Source organism: Numenius arquata, chromosome 22 (genome assembly GCF_964106895.1).
Source record: "Numenius arquata chromosome 22, bNumArq3.hap1.1, whole genome shotgun sequence".
NCBI lineage: Eukaryota > Metazoa > Chordata > Aves > Charadriiformes > Scolopacidae > Numenius > Numenius arquata.
This window is the reverse complement of record NC_133597.1, coordinates 6645125-6667460: the sequence shown is the minus strand read 5'-3', so window position 1 is coordinate 6667460 and position 22336 is coordinate 6645125. Positions and strand designations below refer to the sequence as shown.

General features: G+C 47.8%; 1 protein-coding gene across 1 annotated transcript in view; it reads right to left on the bottom strand.

Moving 5' to 3' along the window:
* Positions 1-22336, bottom strand: part of ARHGAP32 (Rho GTPase activating protein 32) — a 165927-nt gene that overhangs the window by 46696 nt on the left and 96895 nt on the right. Inside the window, exons 10-12 of the mRNA XM_074162520.1 lie at positions 21691-21772; positions 15478-15528; positions 12774-12848 (exon numbers count right to left, since the gene is read on the bottom strand). Coding sequence (XP_074018621.1) covers positions 12774-12848; positions 15478-15528; positions 21691-21772 — 208 coding nt within the window. The remainder of the gene's footprint in view (positions 1-12773; positions 12849-15477; positions 15529-21690; positions 21773-22336) is intronic.

The following is a 22336-nucleotide window of genomic DNA, read 5'->3' as shown; positions in this document are numbered from 1 at the left end:
CCTCGCACGTCCAAGCACCTAGAGACAGGTGAGTTCTTGACACCAAAATGCACTGAAGCCTTTGTGTAACAGTAAATTCCCACTAAGGAGAGTGTGATGCTGTAACTTGACTGTATTTCTAATACACAATTCATATAGTTTGAGAAGAAACCCTCTTTTAGAACATCAACAACCAAGTAAGCACCAACACCAGCCAGGTAATTGTGTGTTACTCTCCAGATACTTACAGATAAGGAAGAGCACTCAAGAGCCAAGAAGCCACCTAAGCCATGAGGTGACACCAGAGCAGGTTCAGCTGTACCTCAGCCAACTCTGCCAGGAGGTTCTCACACTCGGCAGTCTCCAGAGATGAAAATGCCACACATTCTCGGTTGGTAATGGCTTGAGCTGCTCACTGTCCTTACAGATGGAGTTTCTTAACGGCTGACCTCAACCTCCCTTTAGTACAATCTCAATGGGGTTTATTGTCCCATCTACAGCTTCAGAGAATCCACCATTCTCAAACTTCTACTTATTTGAAGGCCAATGGCCAACTGCCGCAGGCAGTGTCCTCCCTTGACCAGAAGGCTCCCAACCAGCCCCAGTGGAGCTGCAGCAGAAGAGGCTGCTGGAGCTTCATCCCACCACTTCTCCTTCTGCCACCAACGGGCAGCAGCGCTGCAGGAGATCTTCCAAACACTTGACAGCAACCCAAGCCAAGCCTGAATAACGCGGAGCGCTTTGGACACGCGCAGGCAGCCCAGAGCTCTCGCTAGTCACTCAAACACACATCACGCTCCAGCCCCAGCCTGCCATCAGCTAAACCGGGATAACCGGAGCGACTGCGGCAGCGGAGGTACTCCAGCCCGGGTGGTGGGAGGAGGCGAGCAACGAGAAAAGACCTGACATGAATCAACAAACAACAGAAGCTGAATAATCAGAGTTTGGCAGACGGAGCCCAGTCCTGGAGCGAGAGGGTGTTTGCTCTTACGCAAGGCCTCGGGAAGACACCGGGGAGGAACCTCTGTATTCCACCAGGGACACGAGCAATCCCTGCGGAATAAGGAGGGGGGCTCGGGTCGGAGCACACCACATCCCTTTCCTTAAGCCGTTATTCAGTCCTCAGCGTACAGACTCTTCTGAAGTATGCGGTACTCCCAGTATGACCAGTACCATCACTGCCGCTCCCCCAATCCCTTCAGAGGCCGCCTACCTCCATTTTCACTAGCCAGAGGGCAGCTGTTCACAGCCCACACCAGCTACTCCCAGATTACAGCGACCTGCTCTTCCAAGGTTGATACCATTCCGGTTATTTTCCTACTTACAACACGGACTTTCTAAATTGTTTATACTTCAGCCATTAACACCTGCATCAAACCCTGGGATGATTTTGCCTTTGGAAGCAAAATTTCCGCTCACCTGGAGTGGAAACAATATCCAAGACAAGGGACGTGAGCCCCATCCACGCTGCGGTGGCTTTACACAGCGCCGGCAGGATACCAGAGCTTTAAAGGGGATGAAAAGAACATCTTCCCATCCATCCTCCTTACACAGCTGAAGAAGTGTTAAAAAAGCTTTACTGAAAATGAAAATTGGGGGGATTTTCCCCCCATACGTCTGGGGATTTGCAGTGAACTAAAGCTGCTTTCTAAGACTTAGGAATGCAGATATTGCATTGTTTTGCCTGCTTTATTCTTTTCCTTTATCTTCCCAGTCCAGAGCTTTGATTTCGAGCGAGACCCTTTTATCGTGCCCAGAACAAAGGAGGTCGGGGAAGAGTGGAAAGGCAAGGCCTCCTGTCTTCTCTGTCATAAATAATAACATCCTGCGGGGCATTTAGTCCTTAAAATGGACTGTAGCTTCTAGGAGGTTTTCTGAGCAAATAGGAACAGACGAGCCATGGCTACTTGCAAAGTGTCTACTGTGATCGCGGTAACTCTTCTCCCTGGGAATTTTATTTTTCAGAGCGTGCACCGACTGCCCCGGGGCTCCAGCGAACAAAGGACCAGCGTTTTTAAATAGGAAGCCCCCTTTCTCCTGCACAACAGCATCAATAATATTAATGCTTAGGAATGTGCCGGTTGGGGGAGGGAGGGAGGGAGGGAAAAGGAAAAGCTAAAGGGATATGCAAAAATCTATTGAAATTCAAATTGTAGACATTCCCATCCATCAGTGCCTTTTGGGGAGCCAGGTATAAATCTGAGGAGGAAGCACCCATCCCATCTCCGCCACCCCGGGGACCTTACGGGCATCCTTGACTGCGCCGGAGGGGGCTTGCAGGCTGGAATTCCTTCTCCCCCCGGGATCCGGGTGGCAATCCTGCCACAAATCAGCCCAGGCATGACAGAGGCTCCCTTTAACAGCCCGGGCTCGCTCCACACCCATGACCCCGGAGTAATAAAGCGGTTTACAGCTAGGGAGCCGGAGAATAGAAAGGCGCAATGGAAACCTGAAAGCAGAGATCAGTAAAAAGGAAAGAGAAGTAAAGCAATTAGCGAGGCTGGGGGAGGGGGAAGAATGCGCTGTTAATCAGTCTTCGGTCGGCAAGAGAAGGCGACCACCAAACCAGGCAACTTGCCCGAGGGCACGGATCCCTGAGGATCTCTCGGCAGGAACAGGCGGGTGTCCATCCAGCAGCCGGGGTGCGGGCTCAGAGGGGGGCACTGGAAATTATCCAGTAACAGGTACTTTCTCACCCGGCTACAGCCGTGACCCCCGGGCCGCCCCTCCCCGGCAGAAGGCGTTTGCCAGCCCCGATGGCACCTGTGTAAGATGGGCTCCGATCGGGGCCACCTTCCCGCACCGCCTGGCCACCCTGCCCAACCCGGGGGGGGGGGCCAACACCCCAGTGTGCGCCGAGCCCCCCCCCCCTCCCAGCCAAGAAAAACCTTCATTCAAAGCCATTAATTCCCCCCAACCCGCACACGAAATACCCGGCAAGTTACTAAGCAACAAGTGGGCGCAGGAGCCTAAAAATCCTCCGCAATCCTTATATAAGAAAGACGCCAATGCGAAGGATGGGGGGGGCGGGGGGGGGGGAGACCCCAAGAGGAGCCCTCTCCTACCTCCCGCTCTGCAGCAGCCCCTCGGTGGCGGTCCCCGCGCTGTCCCCGCTCCCTCGCTGTCCCTGCCCGCCGGCGGAGGGGACCAGCGGCTGCGGGAGGGGCGGGGGGGGGGGGGGGTGGGTGCTCGCCGCCTCCCTCCTGGCCCCTCCCCGCCGGGACCGGCTCCACCTCCCGCAGGTGCCTCCTTCCAGCCCCGATCCCGCCGGTGGCCGCGTCCCCCCACCTCCTCGGAGCCGGCAGCCGGCGGGTCCCTCGACCCCGACCCCGACCCCGCTGGGGATGGCTCTGCCCCCGCCGGGGGGGGGGGCCCTTCGACCTGGGCGATGGCCCCCGGTGGACAAAGGGCAGAGGATCAGAAAGGCAGGGAAAAGCAAAAAACAGCTCTCTCCGGGGAATATCAGACCCATAACCTCATAGAATCACGGATTGGTTTGGGTTGGAAGGGACCTTAAAGCCCCCCCCCCCCCCCCCCCCCCGCCCAGTGCCACCCCCTGCCCTGGGCAGGGACACCTCCCACCAGAGCAGGTTGCTCAAAGACCCCCTCCAACCTGGCCTTGAACCCCTCCAGGGATGGGGCAGCCACAGCTTCTCTGCGCCAGCGACTCACCACACTCAGCGTAAAGAATTTCTTCCTAATAGCCAATCTAAATCTCCCTTCTTTCAGTTTAAAGCTGTTCCCCCTCATCCCATCGCTCCCCTCCCTGACCGCTCATCAGTCCCTGTCATCGGGATGGACCCGGCCCCCCCATCCTCTTTCTACCTCCAGGAAAACACACCGGCACAAAGAACGGGGCCGGGAGAGCTACACTCAAATTTATCCACAGCTTATCCTTGCACAGAGCTAAACCGCACCTTTGTGCCCCAAAAACTGCAGAGAAAAACCACAGTAAGGGCCAAAGCCCAATTTGATGAAGACTGCAAAGCTCGGGGTTACGTCTGCGCCATCGTTTCAGCGCAGGTCTCTCCCTGCAAATCCTCAAGCCCACGGGAAAAGGCTGCCTCAGCACGTCCAAAAGGAAGGGAGAGACGCTGAGGATGCCTGAATTCCTCCACGGAAGCACGTCCGAACCTGCAGACCGGACACGGGCTGGGCCCCGCGCTCCTCAGCCCCGTCTGCCCCCCGAGCTCTGGGGGCAGCAGAGACACTTTGCACCCGGGGTGTCCCTTCGGTTAATCTAATTACAGCGCTAAAGAAATCATGTCCCCTCCCACTCCGGGCGGCTGTTAACCAGCACAGTTTGTGGCCGCATCGATCAGATCACCGAAAACAAAACTCAAAATTAAAAATTCTCCGGGAGTTCCGCTATTTTAAAACCCAAACGAAATGACACGGATCGTTTTACCGTGACCGAATTCACAGCCCAGCTCCGAAAACCAGCCTGTTCCAGCACACCACGCTCCGAGCAGCAAGCACAACACACCCAGACTGGGCTTGCCCACCAGCCCCGGCATCCCTCCCGCTGGCCGCACCAAAAGTGGGGACAGAAGGGTGACGGGGGCTCGGGGACACTTCAGCCACCAAGTTTTCCAGCCTTTTCCCGGTGGCAGGGAAAGCTGGTGGCGTTACCTGCATTTACAGCGACGCTCTGGGAGCAGCTGCTGCCGTTCTGTTTGACCACGCTGGCCCCAGCTCCTCCGGTATCGATCCCAGGAATTGCCGGCCCACACTTTGAAAGGTGGGCTCCCGAGATAAGGTGGACAACCTCAGGGTCAGAAGGATTAAAGAGGAATCTGCTTCTATTTATGCAGACATCTTGATGAGCAGGAGGGTAAAACTCGTTTCTTTTGGTGTTCACGGTTTCTCCTCAAGCAGATTGTGTTATTTTCAAAATTGTTTGCTGACTCATATCTCCAAATAATGCCTGTTCCCCAGCTCCTTATTATACTTGGGATTTATTACTGGAATTGTTTTGCTTGGACAACGATCACACTATCACACTGCTTTTTTCCTTAGCGGCCAAGCATGACTCCTAAATCCGGTTTTACGTGTGCTTACAGACAATTCCGAACAGAAAACCTCCATCCCGGTACCAACTCACCCTTCCAGGAACGTTCCTCCTATCGAACCCGTTGATAAAAGTTGATAAAATCCTAACACAAACGGGGAATGAATAACAGCAGAAGCAACGCTATTTAAAATTTCCACGCAAAATGCACATAAACCAACTCAAAATAGCACACCAGTACACAGGACTCAGAGCAGTGACACCGTCAGGTACCCCGAGCTGCCAGGATGTTTTATGGTCCCTACATCAGTCTTTTTTTGGTTGTTTTTTAATGCAGGCCGGGCAGGCAGAGTCCTCCAGCAACGATTAACCCCTTGGTGACAAACTGTTCCGGTTCACAGATTCCGACTGGGGCCGGAGACGGCACAATCCTGTTTTCGGTAATAAGGGCAGGAATAACTGCTGTGTCACCAGCAACACCGAGCTCCCGCGGCTGCGGATTGGGGCATTACCTTGGGAAATCATTGCTCTGAGCATCAACGGCGCTCGAGGAGGGATTGTACTATTTGGTGTCCAACGGCACACCTTTGCCCACCTGCACTCTGCTTCCTGTAGAGAGAAAATACTGAACGCTTGTTACAAACCCCCCTTCGGACGGGAACGAAACCCGAGCAACCAGGGATGTGGCTTTTCTGCTCCTGGGAACATCAAGTCTGCGTTTGGCATCACGGCTAAGGAGCTCGTTCACGTCTCCACATGGACACAGCCCTTCTGGAGCTTTGTCCTCCTCTGCACTGAACACGCTGGGATGCCCTTTGGCTTCTTCTGCATCTCCTGATTGGAAAAAATAACATAATCTTACACGTGGGTTTTATTTTCTGTTCCTAATTTCTTTCGCCCAACAATTTTAGGGAACCAAGTGAAAGAGATGCGTTCTCTGCTACTGACGTGCTCACAGGCAGTGGAGCAGAAGAGGTAGATCATGAATGTCCATCTTTTAAACACAGCAAACAAGCCCAAGCATTGGAAACCATGGACAAAAACCATACACGCGGCTTGTCACAAATCCAGTCCTTGAAGCGTTCTGAAGTTTAACCCATCCTCCAAAAGTCATTTCAGCCAGAAGTACTGGGAAGGCAGAGTAACCCAAAAAATGTTATTAATATACTCCATAGCTTCTTCCACTCCCTGCTTTTGCAAATTTAACCACTGAGGGAAGCTTCAAGCCATCATTAGAAGTCAGGCAGCCCGTATTTTCCAATGCTGCTTCTTACTCAGCTAGATTCATCCTGCAATCAAACGCTCTCAAAACGCAAAAAAAAGAACCCCCCCCCCCAAATAAACAAAACCCCTTTTTTAAAAAAAAAAAGGGAGAAACTAAGGGTATAGATGAAAGCAGAGTAGGAGACTAAGAAGAACCTCAAGAGAAGAGCTCACCATGCTGTGGGACAATCTCAAAATGATTTCATTTGATTCACAGAGCTCTCAGAAACCAGGTTTGACACGAAGGTACCTCATGTCCCAAGTACCCGGGCAATGACGCGGTGACTGGTGGTGGCCACTTTTGGTGGCCGTAGCCGTGGTCTGCTGTGGCTGTTCAGCTTTGTAAGAAAAAATATTCCTAATATTCCATTTACAAAGATAAGAACACAGTTAGGAATGTTGCAACACACAGCCAGGCGGGTAACGGGACCCTCACTCGCCTTCCCGTTAGCCAAAGCCAGTTCCCATGAGAAGAAGTCACGGGATTCGGTGTGAGGTCCCCACTGCAGCTACGGGATTAAACGCTGGAGAAGAACGAGCGCGGAGCTGCCACAAGCTCTTAAATGAAATCCCGCAGATGAAACTCCAGATCAGCCAAGTCTTCTGAATTAATCACAGGCACGGGCTGATGCAGGAGCTGGCGAAGCAAGTCCGAAGGGCCGGAGTAACGGTACGATCTGCGGCTTGCAGCCGTTAAATTCCCTACCGGGGAGAGGGGAAGGAAAGGAGGGAGGACAGAGGGAGCTGGGGAGACAGAGAGGGGCAGAGGAGGAGTCCTGCCTTGGCTGCTTGTCTTTTTGGTGGAAACACGCTGCAGATCTTGTCCACGCAGCGGAAAATATGCATTTCTACGTGTTCCCTTAAGGATCTTCCCAAACACACCATAACTGTGCCCAGACCAAGACCTTCTGAGAAAGCCAAACAACCACCCTGGATTTCCCAGCGTATATTCTCCAGCCCCACTCACTTTTAAGACTGATTTCTAGTTTCACACAGACACTTTCGTGCCGTTTAGCAACATCACTGATCCCTACGGGCACCAGAGCAACAGCCAGATGGGGTCAGAGCCCGAGCACCGCTCCTGGGCACAGCGAGGTGACGGTGGAGCTGCTCAGCCTTTGTGAACGCGACCGGACCGGGTTTAACTAGAGATTTGAGATACGCACCACCACGACCCTTGATAAATCCATGCGCCAAAGCAAGAAGAGATGAGAGCTGTGTGCTGTTATCTCAGGTTAAAGCTGCCTGAAAGTATATTCAACAAGACCAAGTGCCAGGTCCTGCACTTGGGCCACACCAACCCCATGCTGGGGTACAGGCTGGGGGAAGTGTGGCTGGAGCTGCCTGGTGGAAAAGGACCTGGGGCTTCTAATTGACAAGCGGCTGAAGATGAGCCGGCAGTGTGCCCAGGTGGCCAAGAAAGCCAACGGCATCCTGGCTTGTATTAGAAATAGCGTGACCAGCAGAAGCAGGGAGGTGATTGTCCCCCTGTACTCAGCACTGGTGAGGCCACACCTGGAGTATCGTGTCCAGTTTTGGGCACCTCAATCCAAGAGAGATATCGAGGTGCTGGAGCGGGTGCAGAGGAGGGCAACGAAGCTGGTGAAGGGCCTGGAGAATAAATCGTACGAAGAACGATTGAGGGAGCTGGGACTGTTTAGTATGAGGAAGAGGAGGCTGAGGGGAGACCTCATCACCCTCTACAACTACTTGAAAGGACACTGTAGAGAGGTTGGTGCTGGTCTCTTGGCACAGGTAACTAATGACAGAATGAGAGGGAATGGCTTCAAGCTCCAACATGGTAGGTTTAGACTGAACATTAGGAAGAAATCCTTCACAGTGAGAGTGATCAGACACTGGAACGGGCTGCCCAGGGAGGGGGTTGAGTCACCATCCTTGGATGAGTTTAAGAGTCGCTTAGATGTGGTGTTGGGGGATATGGTGTAGGGGAGAACTTTGTAGAGTAGGGTAGATGGTTGGACTCGATGATCCCAAGGGTCTCTTCCAACCTGAATGATTCTATGATTCTGTGATTCTATTTCTAAGCCACAATTTGGCTCCCACACTAATTTACAGAATTATTCAGGAGAAAAGAAGAGGAAAAGCAGAGCAGAACAAACTCCCTTTTCCCGTGATTTCAAAGCCCTTCGCATAACTGTGGCGTTTCGCTCAAGCCAACTATTATTAGAGTTAAGTCCCATTTTGACAGAGCTTGTGAGAAAGGAAAAAATATCTAGTTTAAAAATAACAAAACCCCCCAACCTGACTAAGTGGAGAGCAGGCAGAGTGAGAACGAAGCACAGAACATGTGAAAAGAAAACTGGCCTTATTAATAGCACATCGGTGCCTCCAACTCCCCTGCACTCAGCCAAGCTTTACCGCTTTATTTTCCAAGGATTCATCGATTTTGCTGGATTCAACCTCTCAGAAAAGGTTAAGCACGCCAGCCCCAAATGCCGTGAATGGTTCCGTGACACAAACACTAATATATCTCCTTTTTACCTGCGCAATATAGAGATCCGAGTAATTATTTCTGAACTGATGTGCTTGTTCGTTTTCTTTTCCAATTAAAATTCCCTAGAAAACATGGCCAAGACTTGCCACAAAATTACCTGTGGAAACGCGGGATGCCTGAGGCTACTGTCTATGGGTTTGAGTTCTCCAGAAAGGCTCCGAGTGACCAGGCAGAAGGAAGAAACTGCACTAGAGGGAATACAGAAATTAATCTGTCTCTACTTTCTACCTGCGTTTCAGGGGTTTCCCTGTGCCTTCAGGAGGCCGGGGGCTGGGTTCCGGTGCTGTAATTACACCAGGAGTGCCTCCCAGTGGAGATGTGGGATATGCTGATGGATGATATTTCCCAACTGGGAGAGAGCGAGAGCTCTGCTACCCCCTTGGCATAACCTAAGCTGCCAAAAGGGCTCTTCTGCCACCCCGACCAGGGGTTTAGGGTGGTTTTGGGTTTTTTTTTTTGGCAGATGTGGGTGTGATCCCTTTCATACTTCTGGCAGCTGTGTCAGGAAAAGCTTGAGCTGGGGATGGGGACAGAGACCTCGTTCCTTCCCCAGGCACTTCTGCTGGGCCCAAAATCGTAGAACGCAGCCAAAAGGTCACCAGAGCAATCATCTTTTCACTCCGTTTGCACGTGTGAGGGTGATTACACAGGTACCAGGCGACGCTCATCTGCAATCACTTATCCCCAAGAACCACTTGCTTGGCACACACGACTTTTGTTTCAGAAATTACAACCCCCTTCTTGGGGGCTGGGGGGTTTCGACAACCAGGTCTTGTAACGGATTAAAAAACTCTCTTTGTACTTCAGCTAAAAAAGAAAAAAAAAAAAAAAAAGATTTATTTAAATGAAACAGCAGAACCAAACTGTCTCCTTCTCCTCATCCCTTCTCTTCTACAGGGAAAACACCACGCTTCCAAATCCAGGCCTCTTCAAGAAACCATCAGCCAATATACTCCCAGATACCTGATAACCATCAGGACGTGTTTCCGTAGCACCTGGGGAGGGTTCCCATTGCAAATACTGCATCAACTACAAACGCTGCCTAAAACTCCGTGGAGTCTGCGGGTACGAAACACAACCGGGGGGGGGGGGCTTCAAAGCAAGATGCACGTTTGGTTCTTACTACTACTGTCAGAAAACATCTGAATTTTTAAAGGATTAAGAAGGAAGAAAAAAAAATACATTGACTTCCTAATGCTACATATCCTTAGGAACTTATTAGAAGTTCTTGCTTGTCTCTCACTTATGAGCTAGCCAAGATTTATGGATTTTATTTAGGTGGACAGGAAAAGTATTTCCGATCTGCCACTGAAGGCTAAATTCAAAAGCAAGTTACATGTAAAAATATGTTCTCCTGGTCAGAGGGTCATTGCAGTGTGCAGTAAAAATATTTGGTACTTTTTAGCTTTGAGAAGTTTTTTCTGCTCCATGTAAATCCAGTTTGGTAGAGGACTCCCAAAACTGCTACTCACTGGCATCAGCATCCATATGGACCTGCAACTCTCTTGCAGCTTCCTAAAATGATAAATTATGGAGCAACCTCAGTCATCCTCAGGTGGCTTTTCATGCAGCTCTAGAGGAAAACCTATCAAAAACTTGCCCTCTTGCAAAATGGGACATTTAGAAGACAGTTCACAGCTTCAGCTCTACAAAGCGGGCTGGAAATGCTGTGCCTCGATGGCTAGCGTGGGGAGAACCACGGGGCCCACTGCGCCCCCCCGGATGGGGAGGAAAGAGCCTGGGTGAAAGAAAAATTCCAGAGGACTGGATCAGCAGACCCGGATACAGAGACTTCCTGCCTGGATCTGGAACTGCCTGGTTCCTCCTCCCAAACCGCTGCTGAGAAGGCAAATCGCGACACACGGCTGGATGCTGCTTGGCTTCCCAAAGCAAAATTCAACTTTTGTTGAATCCACACCCCCAGAAAGGGGTGAAAAGAGACTTTTTAGCACCCGGGGCCGGACACCCATCGGTGCTGTTGGGATGCTCACACACATACCCATGCATTTGTGCCCAATGAACACAGAACCTATAATTCAGAGTTTCTGCCAGGATCTGCTCCAGGGAGCTCTTCTTTCCGGCAGAATCACAGCTTTTTGGTGCGACTTTCATAGGAGACCAGATGAATCCTGTAAATAGCAGCGTTCCCACAGATCAGCCCACGGCGCTCGGCCCTTTCTATTTCTGCCAAAAAAACGGGAAGGAAAAAAAAAGAAGGGGGAAGAATCACTTGAAACAAGGGAAGGGAAAGCAAAGAGGAAGGAAGACTCCAAGGAAAGGAAAACTCACAGGAAAACGCGCTGCAGTTTTGATTTATAATTTAATACAGGAATTTAAAGACTGAAAAAGAGGAATCACTGCAATAGCATTTCTTAGAGCTGTGTGCAGTCCTGGGCAGTCACGGCAATAAACCCCTTTCTCCTAAAACCAGGTAATTACTGCAGCAGTTGAGATTAAATAAGCACTTTATCAGAATTCACTGCGCTGGAAGCAAGCAATGCAACGTAATTCTGGAAGACTGAGTTTGGCATTCCTAACGCGTCCAAGATGCAAACTACCAGCAAAATAATACTGCTGAAAAATAGTCTTTTTTAAAAAGGAAGCACACACTTATTACAAGAGTAAAATAAAGCCTTAAAAGCCTAGTTAAAAAATAAATCTGCCTTTGGTGACTTCAGAAGGTACCAATGGAAATACAGACAAGGATTTCAGCAGAGGCAGAGCTTTACACGTGGGCAACCACAAGAAGATTTGTGATCAGTTAAAATACAATTAGAGAAGGCGCCTGGCACTTACCAAGCGCTTCAAACCCCCGAACTGCACAAACATTTGCCTCCTTAACAAACTGAAAGGTAATACCAGCGCTGTGGACAGCAGGGCCCAAGGGAGCTCTGGCTGGCTGTATCTTGAAGCATCACTTCAATATCAAATATCCATTAACCTACTTGTTTAACCCAAAGAGTAGATCGGGACGATCTCGATGACGGGTACAGTTACCCTGAAAATTCATCTCGGCCTCAATACAACGGGACCAGGTGAAACAGAGGGACAGGAGAGAACAGCACGTTGTCTGAACACCTTGCAAGAAATACGAGGTGTCGCCTGCTCGAGTGTAAAGCCTGATCTAACCTGCTGGAAAACAGAACTTACACAGCTTGCGACTCAGTCTCTCCTCAAATTCCACTTACATTTTCTTGCAGAGCACTTAGGACATCCAGGCAAACAAAAGTCCGGATGTGATTTAACGAAACAAAAAGACCCCTGAAATGTCTGTTATCGAATACCCCTCAAGAACTGACGATCGAATTGTTTAGGTACATAAAATGTACCAGAGACACGTCTCAGTTCCTCAGTTCCCCTGGAACACTTCAATTTTACTTAATGTTCGCTTTGAAAAGCTCTAGCGACGTTGTCATGACAATGACAACACAACGCAGTTGTTTTCTGCTATCACTGTGCAACTGGGTACACATGAGGGTCATTTACATTCCCATGAAACGATAGTATTTAACCGCATTTCTTTTCTCTCTTATTCAAGCAAGTTCTTGCCTCCAGAGCACGGTCATGGGTTTGGCACACTCTTTGGGTATAGCTTTCTGAGGCACAAATTGAAAGCCTGGAAGAAGAACACCACTTTATATTTAGAAATTCTGCAGTTGGAAGCGGGGCGGGGAGAAAAAGCAGCTAATTTGTGATACATGGACTAATAGCCACACAGGCACCAGTACATTCCCAGTCTGGCTCAGCAGGACTCTTCAGAGCCGGACCCTCTGACCACAATGGAATCACTTGCACAAAATTTGCCTGCGAGAAGGCAGATGCTTAGAATCAGGCATTGACTTTTCTAGCCATTGGATATTAAATAAAAAATAAAAAATAAACTAGTTCAACTACATCTAGCTTCTGCAACCACAGCTAGGGTGTTAGTACAGGGTTATTGCTATCCCGTACGGCGTTAGAGGTGGTTAGGACACGGAGAGACTGGTTGTACGTAACGGGCTCTACCTGAGCTGGGCTGGGAGTGGTTCAGAGCCTCTGTAAGAGATGCAGACCCTGGCTTTACACTATCCATCTCCAAATCTGCACATAAATACAGTCAGGCGGGGAGAGGGCAGAGGGACAGACAGAAGGCAAGAGAAAGGACAAGGTTAAATTAAAGTATCTCCTGGAACAAGCGGCAGGAGACCAACAATTTAATTTGTAGAGACAGCAATTAGAGAAATCCAGATTTTAGTGCCAGGCATTCTACGGTGTTGCTCTTCTGGCGTGTTCTAGACCTGAAGTGTTCCTAACTAGCAATGTCTATGTGCAAAAAGAAGTCTAGGTGAAGTGATAAGCCAAGCCCACAGGATGAATAGCAAGAAAAAAAAAAAAAAAAGATGAGGTGAGATGAAATAAGGTGAGTAAAGACCCAAATCCCAAGAAAACTTGAGCTGCTGAGGATGAAGGTGGATGCTACTGGTACCTGAGCAACGGGGCTTAAAGCTGGCTCAGGTGTGACCGCACCGTATGCAGTCTAATTCTCAATTCCGCTGCAAACACACATATTATGTGCACATATCACAGTAAACAAGAGTTTTCAATATAAAAAGAGTTAAAATAAATACGTAAAGCAAATGTCAATTTAGGTTGGCAAACGCTAGTGGAAGAATCAGTGATTTTAAACAGAGCTGCCGCTTGCACAATAATGGGCTTTGGTCTGGTTGGGAGACTAAAGCTTTTGAGCTCATTTTTGAGGCACTCTGTCCCGGTTTCAAAAACATACTTCAGCCTTTGCCTCCCTATCCCGATCCCAGCTCGTTTTATCTGGGGAAGCTGAGGGCCAAAAAGGAACTTCTGTGTCTGAAAACCGCTTCATGAGCCCAGAAAGTAACTTCCCCCCAACCCCAGCAAAGTCTGAACAGGACCTCAAAGCCTCCCTACTTAAAAAATACATAAAGTATCTTCCTGAATTACTAAACACCCAATAATAGCAATATTCTAAAGGAGAACCCCCAGAGCAGACCCCAGAGGAGCGCTCGGCCGCGCGAGGATGTGGCACACGATCCCTCTGTGCGCGGCGATGGCCACGGTCCCACTCTCTGTTGCAACTACGTGACTCACAAAGGGACACGGCTGTCAAAAGAAATTCATTTCACATGAAAAACAAGCAGAACCACTAACAAGCCTTATACCTTTGAGCAGAAAGATCATAGCTGCTCCAGTGTTGAGCTCTTCCTCCTCACCAACAGCGTGACAAGGAGGGCGACTCTGCATGAGAGCCTCCCAGGTTGTGTTAAGTAACCAGAAATCTGGCTGCTCTTTGTATTCATCTTAAAAAGGGCAAAAAGCCCAACCCTGTCTTTATTATCTGGAGGTAACTGCTACCAATCCTTAGCAGGAATGGCTCTTTGAAAGGCTCAGGGATTCAAAGAACTTGGCTATAAAAGAGGAAAAATCTTTTCTCCGCACCTGTATATCCAAAGGGAACTCCTTGGATCTTACCAGTGTTCACTATATCCTGAATCCTCCCAAACTTCTTGGCAGTTTATTTATTTATCAGTGGATACAGCCAGTCATAGCAATAAATTTTGCCCTCATTCTGAAAAACTCTACCCCAGTTTAAATATTCCCTGGCTGTTGCTCCTGGTTCGGACACGTGCAGTGGAAGAAACCTCACTCTCCGTGTTCAGATCTGAAATACAGACCCCGTTCTCCCTTTCCTCTCCGAATCCTCTGCCTGTCCATCTGGAGAGCATTTGATAACGCTGGAACCAGCTCAGGAAGGTGCTCAGAAAGCTGAGCCTTCCCACCAGAAGCAAGAAGTTTGCTGTCAAATAACATCCTTCTCCTGGAGGAAGCACAGGGAATAGGAGCCACATGCCTGTTTCCCACGGTACGAGGGTACCAGCGCACAGTCTCCATGCCAACAGGCTGCAAGTGTCTCTGTGCATGGGGAAAGCATATATATATATGTGTATAAATATACATATTACATATTCTTTTATATATATCTACCTACACTATATGTATATCCAGTTTTAAGACTGATTTATGAACTCCAAACAACATTCCAGGGGGGAGTCGATGTGTGAATGGGACCTTTATTGTAAAAAATGTTAAATCTGTGGAAACAGTCTCCTGTTTTACCGACAGGAGGTTATTGCTCTGAGGTTCAGATTAGCGCTAGCAGGATCTAAAAGAGACCATGGCAACGCGAAGCAGGACTCTCGGATGAATAAACCACTCCCACAGAGCTTCACAGCTTCACTTTGGGCAGCGTGAGATGCTGAGCACAAACAGCATTTTCTGATCTTTTTTAAAAAAAAAAAAAAGAATATCTGCTTCTGAAGATTTTCAAGTTCTAACAAACTTTCAGAGCCATGTTTAACTCCTCTCCCTCATCCATTTTTAACTTCTCTTTCTTTCAAACTGACATTCGTATTCGGTTGCCTGGCACTTAATTTCTCTCAGTTAGGGTTTTATTGATTCAAAATAATGATTCTATTATCTCCGACAGCAAAACAGTTTCTTTCTTTCCCTCCTGTAGTGTTTTATGTCCAAAAAGCTTTTAAAAAGGCACATTAGGACTAAAGGTTTGGTTTGGTTTCCCTGACTCTCCTTCAAAGCATCAGTGCTACTGACTTGCATGTACAGAAGAGGAAAAAATAAAAGAGAGAGACACAGAGAGAGAGTGAAAGAAGAAAAAAAGGAATAAATGAAAACGTACAAGGGGGGAAGTAGCTCCAAGACGCTGGACGGGCTCCGTGGGCAGGGGAGACTGGGAAGGTATAATTAAAAAAAAGACAAAAACAAACAAACAAACAGCAGTTGGTTAAAATATGCACCCTCTGAAAATGGGTTAATTTCATACAAAGCTCAGCGAGGCTATACACAGCGCGGGACACGGCCACAGACCCGATCCTTCAAGCTCTTTGGTGCTTTATTCCCTAAGCACTTTGGAAATTCATTAGGATCCAAGAATTCCCCACCCAGTGTGTCCCAGCTCAAAAAAACCCCCAAAAACCCAAAACCCCCCCAACATTTTGCATGTTGAACTTTTCGCAGGGGGCCCATCCCTGCTGAGCCGGGGAGCGGAGCGCGGGATGTTTGCATTATTTCCCATCTCTGCTGAGCATGTGTTTATGGTTAAACCCATGTTTAAATACTTCGTTGAGTCAGAAACCGGGCTGGAAAATGTAACATTTCTTTATAGAAAGGGACAATGCCAACCGCTTACAAAAGAAAATAACTCCCACGTTTGTAAATTTACATTTTTGCGTAATTCGGTTCCTTACACATTTCGCTTTCCTCCACTGCTGCTGGTGCTAAAGCAGACATCTGCTTTATCTTATTTTTTCATTCTGTGCAAAAAGAAAACCAAATTTGTCTCACAGCTCTGTTTTCCCATTGACAAAAGGTGTTCTTCCCGAAAATCATTAATTGCAGGGAAGGCAGAGACTTAGCTCTTGCTGCCTCAGCCCCAAGTGTTAGATTTTTGTTTTCGGATGGAGGAGGGAAAACACAAAGTCCAGGGGATAACCCATCAGAGCAGCTCAAATCCGGGGCGAAGCGGGTTGGCATTGTCCTGCTGAAGCCCCTGTTGGAACACCCAGCCCAACAGGTGGTGAAATACTGAGAAATCTCCGCAGCACAGCGCGAAGACGTGTGCGAGTCTGCTAAACAAAGTCGTTTTTACACTTTTTTTGGGTGTTGAGCTTTAATCCTGCGATCTCTGTCCACTCAGGGCTCTGCCTGAGCTCCACGGGAGCCGAGAGAATGGGATTTCGTGAAGGATTGGTCCTTAGGTCTGTCAATACTGAGCACGTTTTGTGTCTTTCGCACCGAGCCCTGCACTGGGCGGCCCCGAGCGTGTCCGTGTGTCCATTCCCTCTCCGCTTCCAGCTGGAAATACCTGGATACCTCTCTCGGCTCAATAACATTTTCATTTAATTTACCTTTAATGGGACGGTTGCATGTTGAACGCCAAACTGGTTTGTTTGCATAAGATTAGCGAGACTGGGGCTAATTAAATACATTTTATCTTTCTATATTTTCCTTAAAAAACCACTGAGACACAATGCGCTCAGTGTGCAGTGCCTGCTCAGCCCAGGCACCCGCAGGATCCAAGTTCTATTTGTACCTTATTCTTCCTCATTTTTTTTTTTTTTTTTTTTAATTTAAAAAACCCCACCCAAACCCAATCTTGTTTTACCCAGGGATTAGCAATTAGCCTGTTTCAGACCAGGCGTGACCTCTTAGGAGCCTGGTAGGATTGCAATAGCTCCAAGACAATGAACAGAATTCAGTTTGCATTTTTTGCAGCGAAAATGAATTCCTTCAGCGCCGTACCAGAGTCTTCCTGAGGTCAGAACAGAGTCTGTGACCTCATCCAGACCCGCATTTCAATCCTCCTGAATTTGAGTGGATTCCCTCTATTTGGTGTGTTGACCCAGATTAATCTATTTAAGTTTAAAAAAAATAATTATTCATTTACAACAGCTTCTGATACTAACAAGTACCCTTTAACGTGTCCTTCGTTGCGTATCGTAAGAGTACATTTACCCGTTAAATCTCGATGAAATGAATGGATGGGACAGGAGTTGGAAAAATCCACCATAAAGTTGGGCAGAGCTGCTGGGGTTATTCCTTCTTTTAGCATAAGCAGGACTGAGGAACGGGTGAGAACGACCCCTGATTTTAAAAATGCTCATTGTTTTGAAAAAAAAAAGAAAGGGAACCTTTACCTTCTTATCCCCCAATTCTTCATTTAAGCTGTAACTGTCCCCAAGATGCTACTCATTAGCAAATGACATCAAACAAATTGCGTGTATGAGGTGAAGCGTGACACGTGATTTTAAACGTTGTTAAAGCACAAATATCCAGAATTATGAGAAAGAACGGACTGGAACAGGTAACTGAGACGTGCTGCTGTGGACACCGCCAAAGTGATGAGTGGGGACAGTGTGAACACACACACACACACACACACACACACACACACAGAGTGCCCAGAAAGGACCAACCGGAGACGGACAGGAGCGAACGAGCAGAGTAAACAGGGCCACAACCTCCAAGCAATCCCCAAATGCTCACTTGGAAGGAAAAAACAAAACAGCTATTCACTTTTTTCTGCACAATGAATATTTAAAAGAGTCCCTTCCCACCGAATATCTGAAATTCAAATGCAACCTTTATCCAGGATCTTTTTAAAAATCCTTCTAAATACAACCTGATTCCTTCTACTGCAGTACTGAACTCCAGCTAAACTCTCAGTAAATGGTATTAGCTACTTCATATTAGATATTAATTCAATATAATAATTTAGGCTAAGAAGTTATCATTGCAGTATTGTATCTGAGTAAGAATACAGGAAGAATTTAGAAAAAAGGGCACGTGCTGAAGCAACCCGGGGCTTGGTGAGCCCACACTACCTTCCTGGATCTTCACAGTGTTTTTTACATAAATAGAAAAAGTGAGAACATCAGGTTGCATCCCACCTGAAAAACAAAAAAAAGGCATTTTCTTACAGCACTGAGCATGAAAAAAATGGGGCCTGGGCTTAGTATATAATAGTGAATGAAGGGAAAATACCCCTCGGCGGGCAACTTCCGAGACCCCTTGTACGACTTTCTCAGGTGTACAAAGTTTGGAAAAGGAAAACACTAACGGATTTTGTTAAGCAACAACGACACTGACTGTGATTTTCCGGTGACAGCCTGTGCATACACGCACAGGTCCATACACATCCCTGCCAGCGTCCCTTCCCCAGCAGCACCTTGGGAGGTGACAGCTTTGACAATCCCCACTTCAGTGTCAGATGGATTTCAGAGGTGACTCAAGGCAAAACCAACATTCTTTCTTATTACTTTGAACGTTCAGAATTGAATAAAACGGACCGTTTTCCTTTATGGTCCGTTTTCTTTCCCTCGGGCACCGGCTGCGTTATCACTGGTGTGAGCATCAGCTTCCCCAGTCAAAAAAAATATTGTTTCTAAAAGCAGAATTTAAACCATTTTCATTTGAACCTCAGTCATTATTTGTACTGCGTTAGAGACCATTGCCATATTTTATGGTTCTATTAACATGCTGTCCCCATCACTTCTGCAAATCAAACCCTCTAATTATAAATAATAATAAAAAGGCAGGGCGGGAAGTGCTTTGCTTTCCATCTGCTTTTCATTAGCTCGCTCAGCCCAGCCAAATCTAGGGACAATTAAACAACACAAGGAGTTCTGTGTTTGTAAACTCCTTCGTGGCAAAGAGCTTTACGCTGCAGATACAAAATGTCCTAGATGCTCTCCACATCGTATTTTGATTAAAGAAAATAAAGTTTGCATGTTGATGAGTATGTCTTATCAAGCCCAAATCTAAAACTCCACATTAATTCGAGATGAGACACCCTACTAATGTCGAGTAAGGAGAAAAGCTCCAAGCAGTTCCTTTTAGAAAAGTCTGTATTTCATTAGGAGAAGCCAATCGGATGTTTCTAACAGAGGTAAGGGGAGAAAATCAATTGATGTGGATATTTACGTGCATGAGAAATGCCCAATATGTTTAAGCTTTAGAACTCACTAAACAGAGGGAATACGGGTGAGGAAAATGCAAGCTCTCCTGCGATATCCCAGCACTGCAATTCCCAGCGAGGCCCTGGAGGAACTGCTGGGAAAGCTCCAGTTTCCCATGGCTGAGCCACCCGGGTGCCCCAGTGAGTCCCCGCTGCTCCGTGTCACCCTCCCGGGCCGCACTGACACCCCAGCCAGCCCAGGGACCTCAAACGCTTTCCTCCCCCTTCATCTCCTCACCCCTTCATCCTCCTCCAGGCACAGAGGCTCCTCGAGCTCTCCAGCACCACCTTCAACACACCTCAGCTACGGGAACCTCCTCCCCGGCTCCTGCCACCTCCCACCACGGCACGACTCTCGTAACAACTGAGGAAGAGTCTTCCAGGCTTCGGCCTCCCACACACCACAGAATGGTTTGGGTTGGAAGGGACCTTAAAGGTTATCTCATTCCACCCCCCTGCCCTGGGCAGGGACACCTCCCACCAGACCAGGTTGCTCCAAGCCCCCTCCAACCTGGCCTTGAACCCCTCCAGGGATGGGGCAGCCACAGCTTCTCGGGGCAACCTGGGCCAGGCTCTCACCACCCTCACAGCAAAGAACTTCTTCCCCACATCTCATCTCAATCTCCCCTCTTTCCGTTTAAACCAGAACCGTTTCTTCCCAAGCTGGAAAAAAATAGAAAGCATAATGCTCCAAAGAAAAGCTCTGACAAATTCCGTGTGCGAGGGAAGGGCAGGGAAGGATCACAGGGACAGCTGCAGCCCTCCCTCCAGCCATCCCTGCCTCTGAAAGCTCGTTAGTGTTCCTCTAGAGCAGCCTTTTGCCTTTAATTGTAGGCAAAGAACAACTATGAGGGAAGGTCAACAGGGACAGCCTCATGACTTGGCAACATCTTTCAACTTATTACTTTTAATAGGGCTTGGGCTTTTAGTATCAACTTTATAACAAACATTTCCCAGGACTGAAAGAGGAAATCCATCCCCTAGAGCGTTGTTAAAGCCAAATAGAATCTATTAATCTATGCTGCTTCATTATCTCTCATTAAAGCATAGCAAGAAACTATTCACTCACAGCTCAGGCCATTTAATTGCCTGAGCCATATTTAATGACAAACACTCGCTTATGATTGTATCTATCAGCCTGGCCCCTATTTCGGTTTAAAGCCGCCCTTGTCGACACGCTGTGGCTGACGGGGCAGGGAGAAGTGACTGATATTTAGAGTATTTAGAGATCAGCTCCCAACAACAAAAGGCAGATACGGGATTTATGGAACGACCACCTGCTGCAGCGCTTGGAGCTGCGAGTGATCCCTGTGACACCGGTTCTGGCAACTACATTTGCGTGTTCCCAGGAATAACAAAAGGCTGGAAATTCCAGTGGCCGAGAAAACTATTTCCCTGAACCGTCAGCGCTTTGAAGCTCGTGGATGAATCACATCTATTTGTTTTAAAGTAGCAAGTCAGCAATCTTATGAGATAAGGAACGCCATTAAAGTAAAGAAAATAGATGAAAAGAACGCCACTTCCCCGGCTTTCCAACTCAACCTGCCGGCTGCGTAACGCTTTAACAAAGATCAGCAATTTCAAACTGCTTTCTCTCAAAACAAAAGATATCCAGACATATCTTCCTATATATGAATATATAGATATATCTTTAAAAATTGGAAGAATTAACCAAAAGCTCCACCACCAGTAAATTCTGCAGAGATCTGTTACGCCGGCACAACTGCAAGCACTCCCCAGTGTGCACTGGGTGACGGCAGAATCAGATCCAAGATCTCATTTCCTATTTAGTTTGCCTTTCATCAGCAAAGCTTGGTATTAATCTGCCCGTATTTCATACAGTGCAAAAAAAAAGGCAGCAGGAAGGAGATGGAGTCACACGCCCGGAGCAGAAGCAATTAGGATTCCAAGTTCTGTTGTATCTGACTTTCTCCCATCAATCCCCAAACAGAGAGAAGCTCCCAGTACCTAATTAATCTATTCCACCTAAATCAGCATAAACACTTTTGGGTCTCCTGTATGTTCTGTGTGAAAAAAAAACCTAACGTGCAACGTTCTCCGGAGACCAAGAACGGGGATGTTGCTTGGAATCACTCGTTATGGATTGCCAAAGGAATCTTAAATTCTTAAAACGTTCCAAATCACGCAGGAGACGGACGATGATGGGAGTTTACAAAACACCGCAGATGAAAGACATTCAACAGTGGCAGCTACGCAGAGAGAGGTAACGTGTGGACGATCGACACATGCACGGGTAACACGGCGTGTACAAAGGCTGATCGACACACAGATACGTACAAAGGAGATATTAAACAGGGAACAGCAAAAAGACAACGCCATTTTATTTCACTGCGTCATAAAACGTAATTCCCTTACCTGGTTTTGGCACAGAATTGGTGACGGACTGAGGAACTTTGTCGTTAATGAGTTCGACACACTCACTGGGGAAAAATCCAACCTGCAGTAAAAACAGAGAGAGGCAGAATTCTGAATGTAGGGGTTTTAAGATCTCAACTGTTAAATCAGCAACTATGAAATGGTTGCCTCCAGCTCTGCTTGCCCGGTGCTCCATAACATTATCCGACATCAAACGGCCAGTGGGAGAGTAAGAATTTTTCAAAATGATGCAGCCGAAAATTCTACAAACCAAACAATCAGTTCTGCAGAACACAGCGATAGCTCCGTTTTCTAAGTGTGGTCCATGGGACGGAGATATTCAACAGAGGGGGGAGGACGAGTGTGCTACACCCCCCCCTATCTCCAGTGGAAGGAGAGAGGGAGAGAACGACCTCAGCTGGGTTCCCTGCGCCTGGCGGCATGTACGTAACACGAAATTTAATGAAGAGAGCGATTAGCACCTCAATTAGCTGTACTCAAATCTCTTTTTTTTCACTCTCAAAGTACTACCTTCACAAGCCCTTTAACATTTTATTCCTTTAGAAAACTGAAATCAAGCGCGGGTCAGTATATTCGCGTGGCCGTATAGTCCCATTCCAGAAAAATGCCTATTTTCCCACAGGAC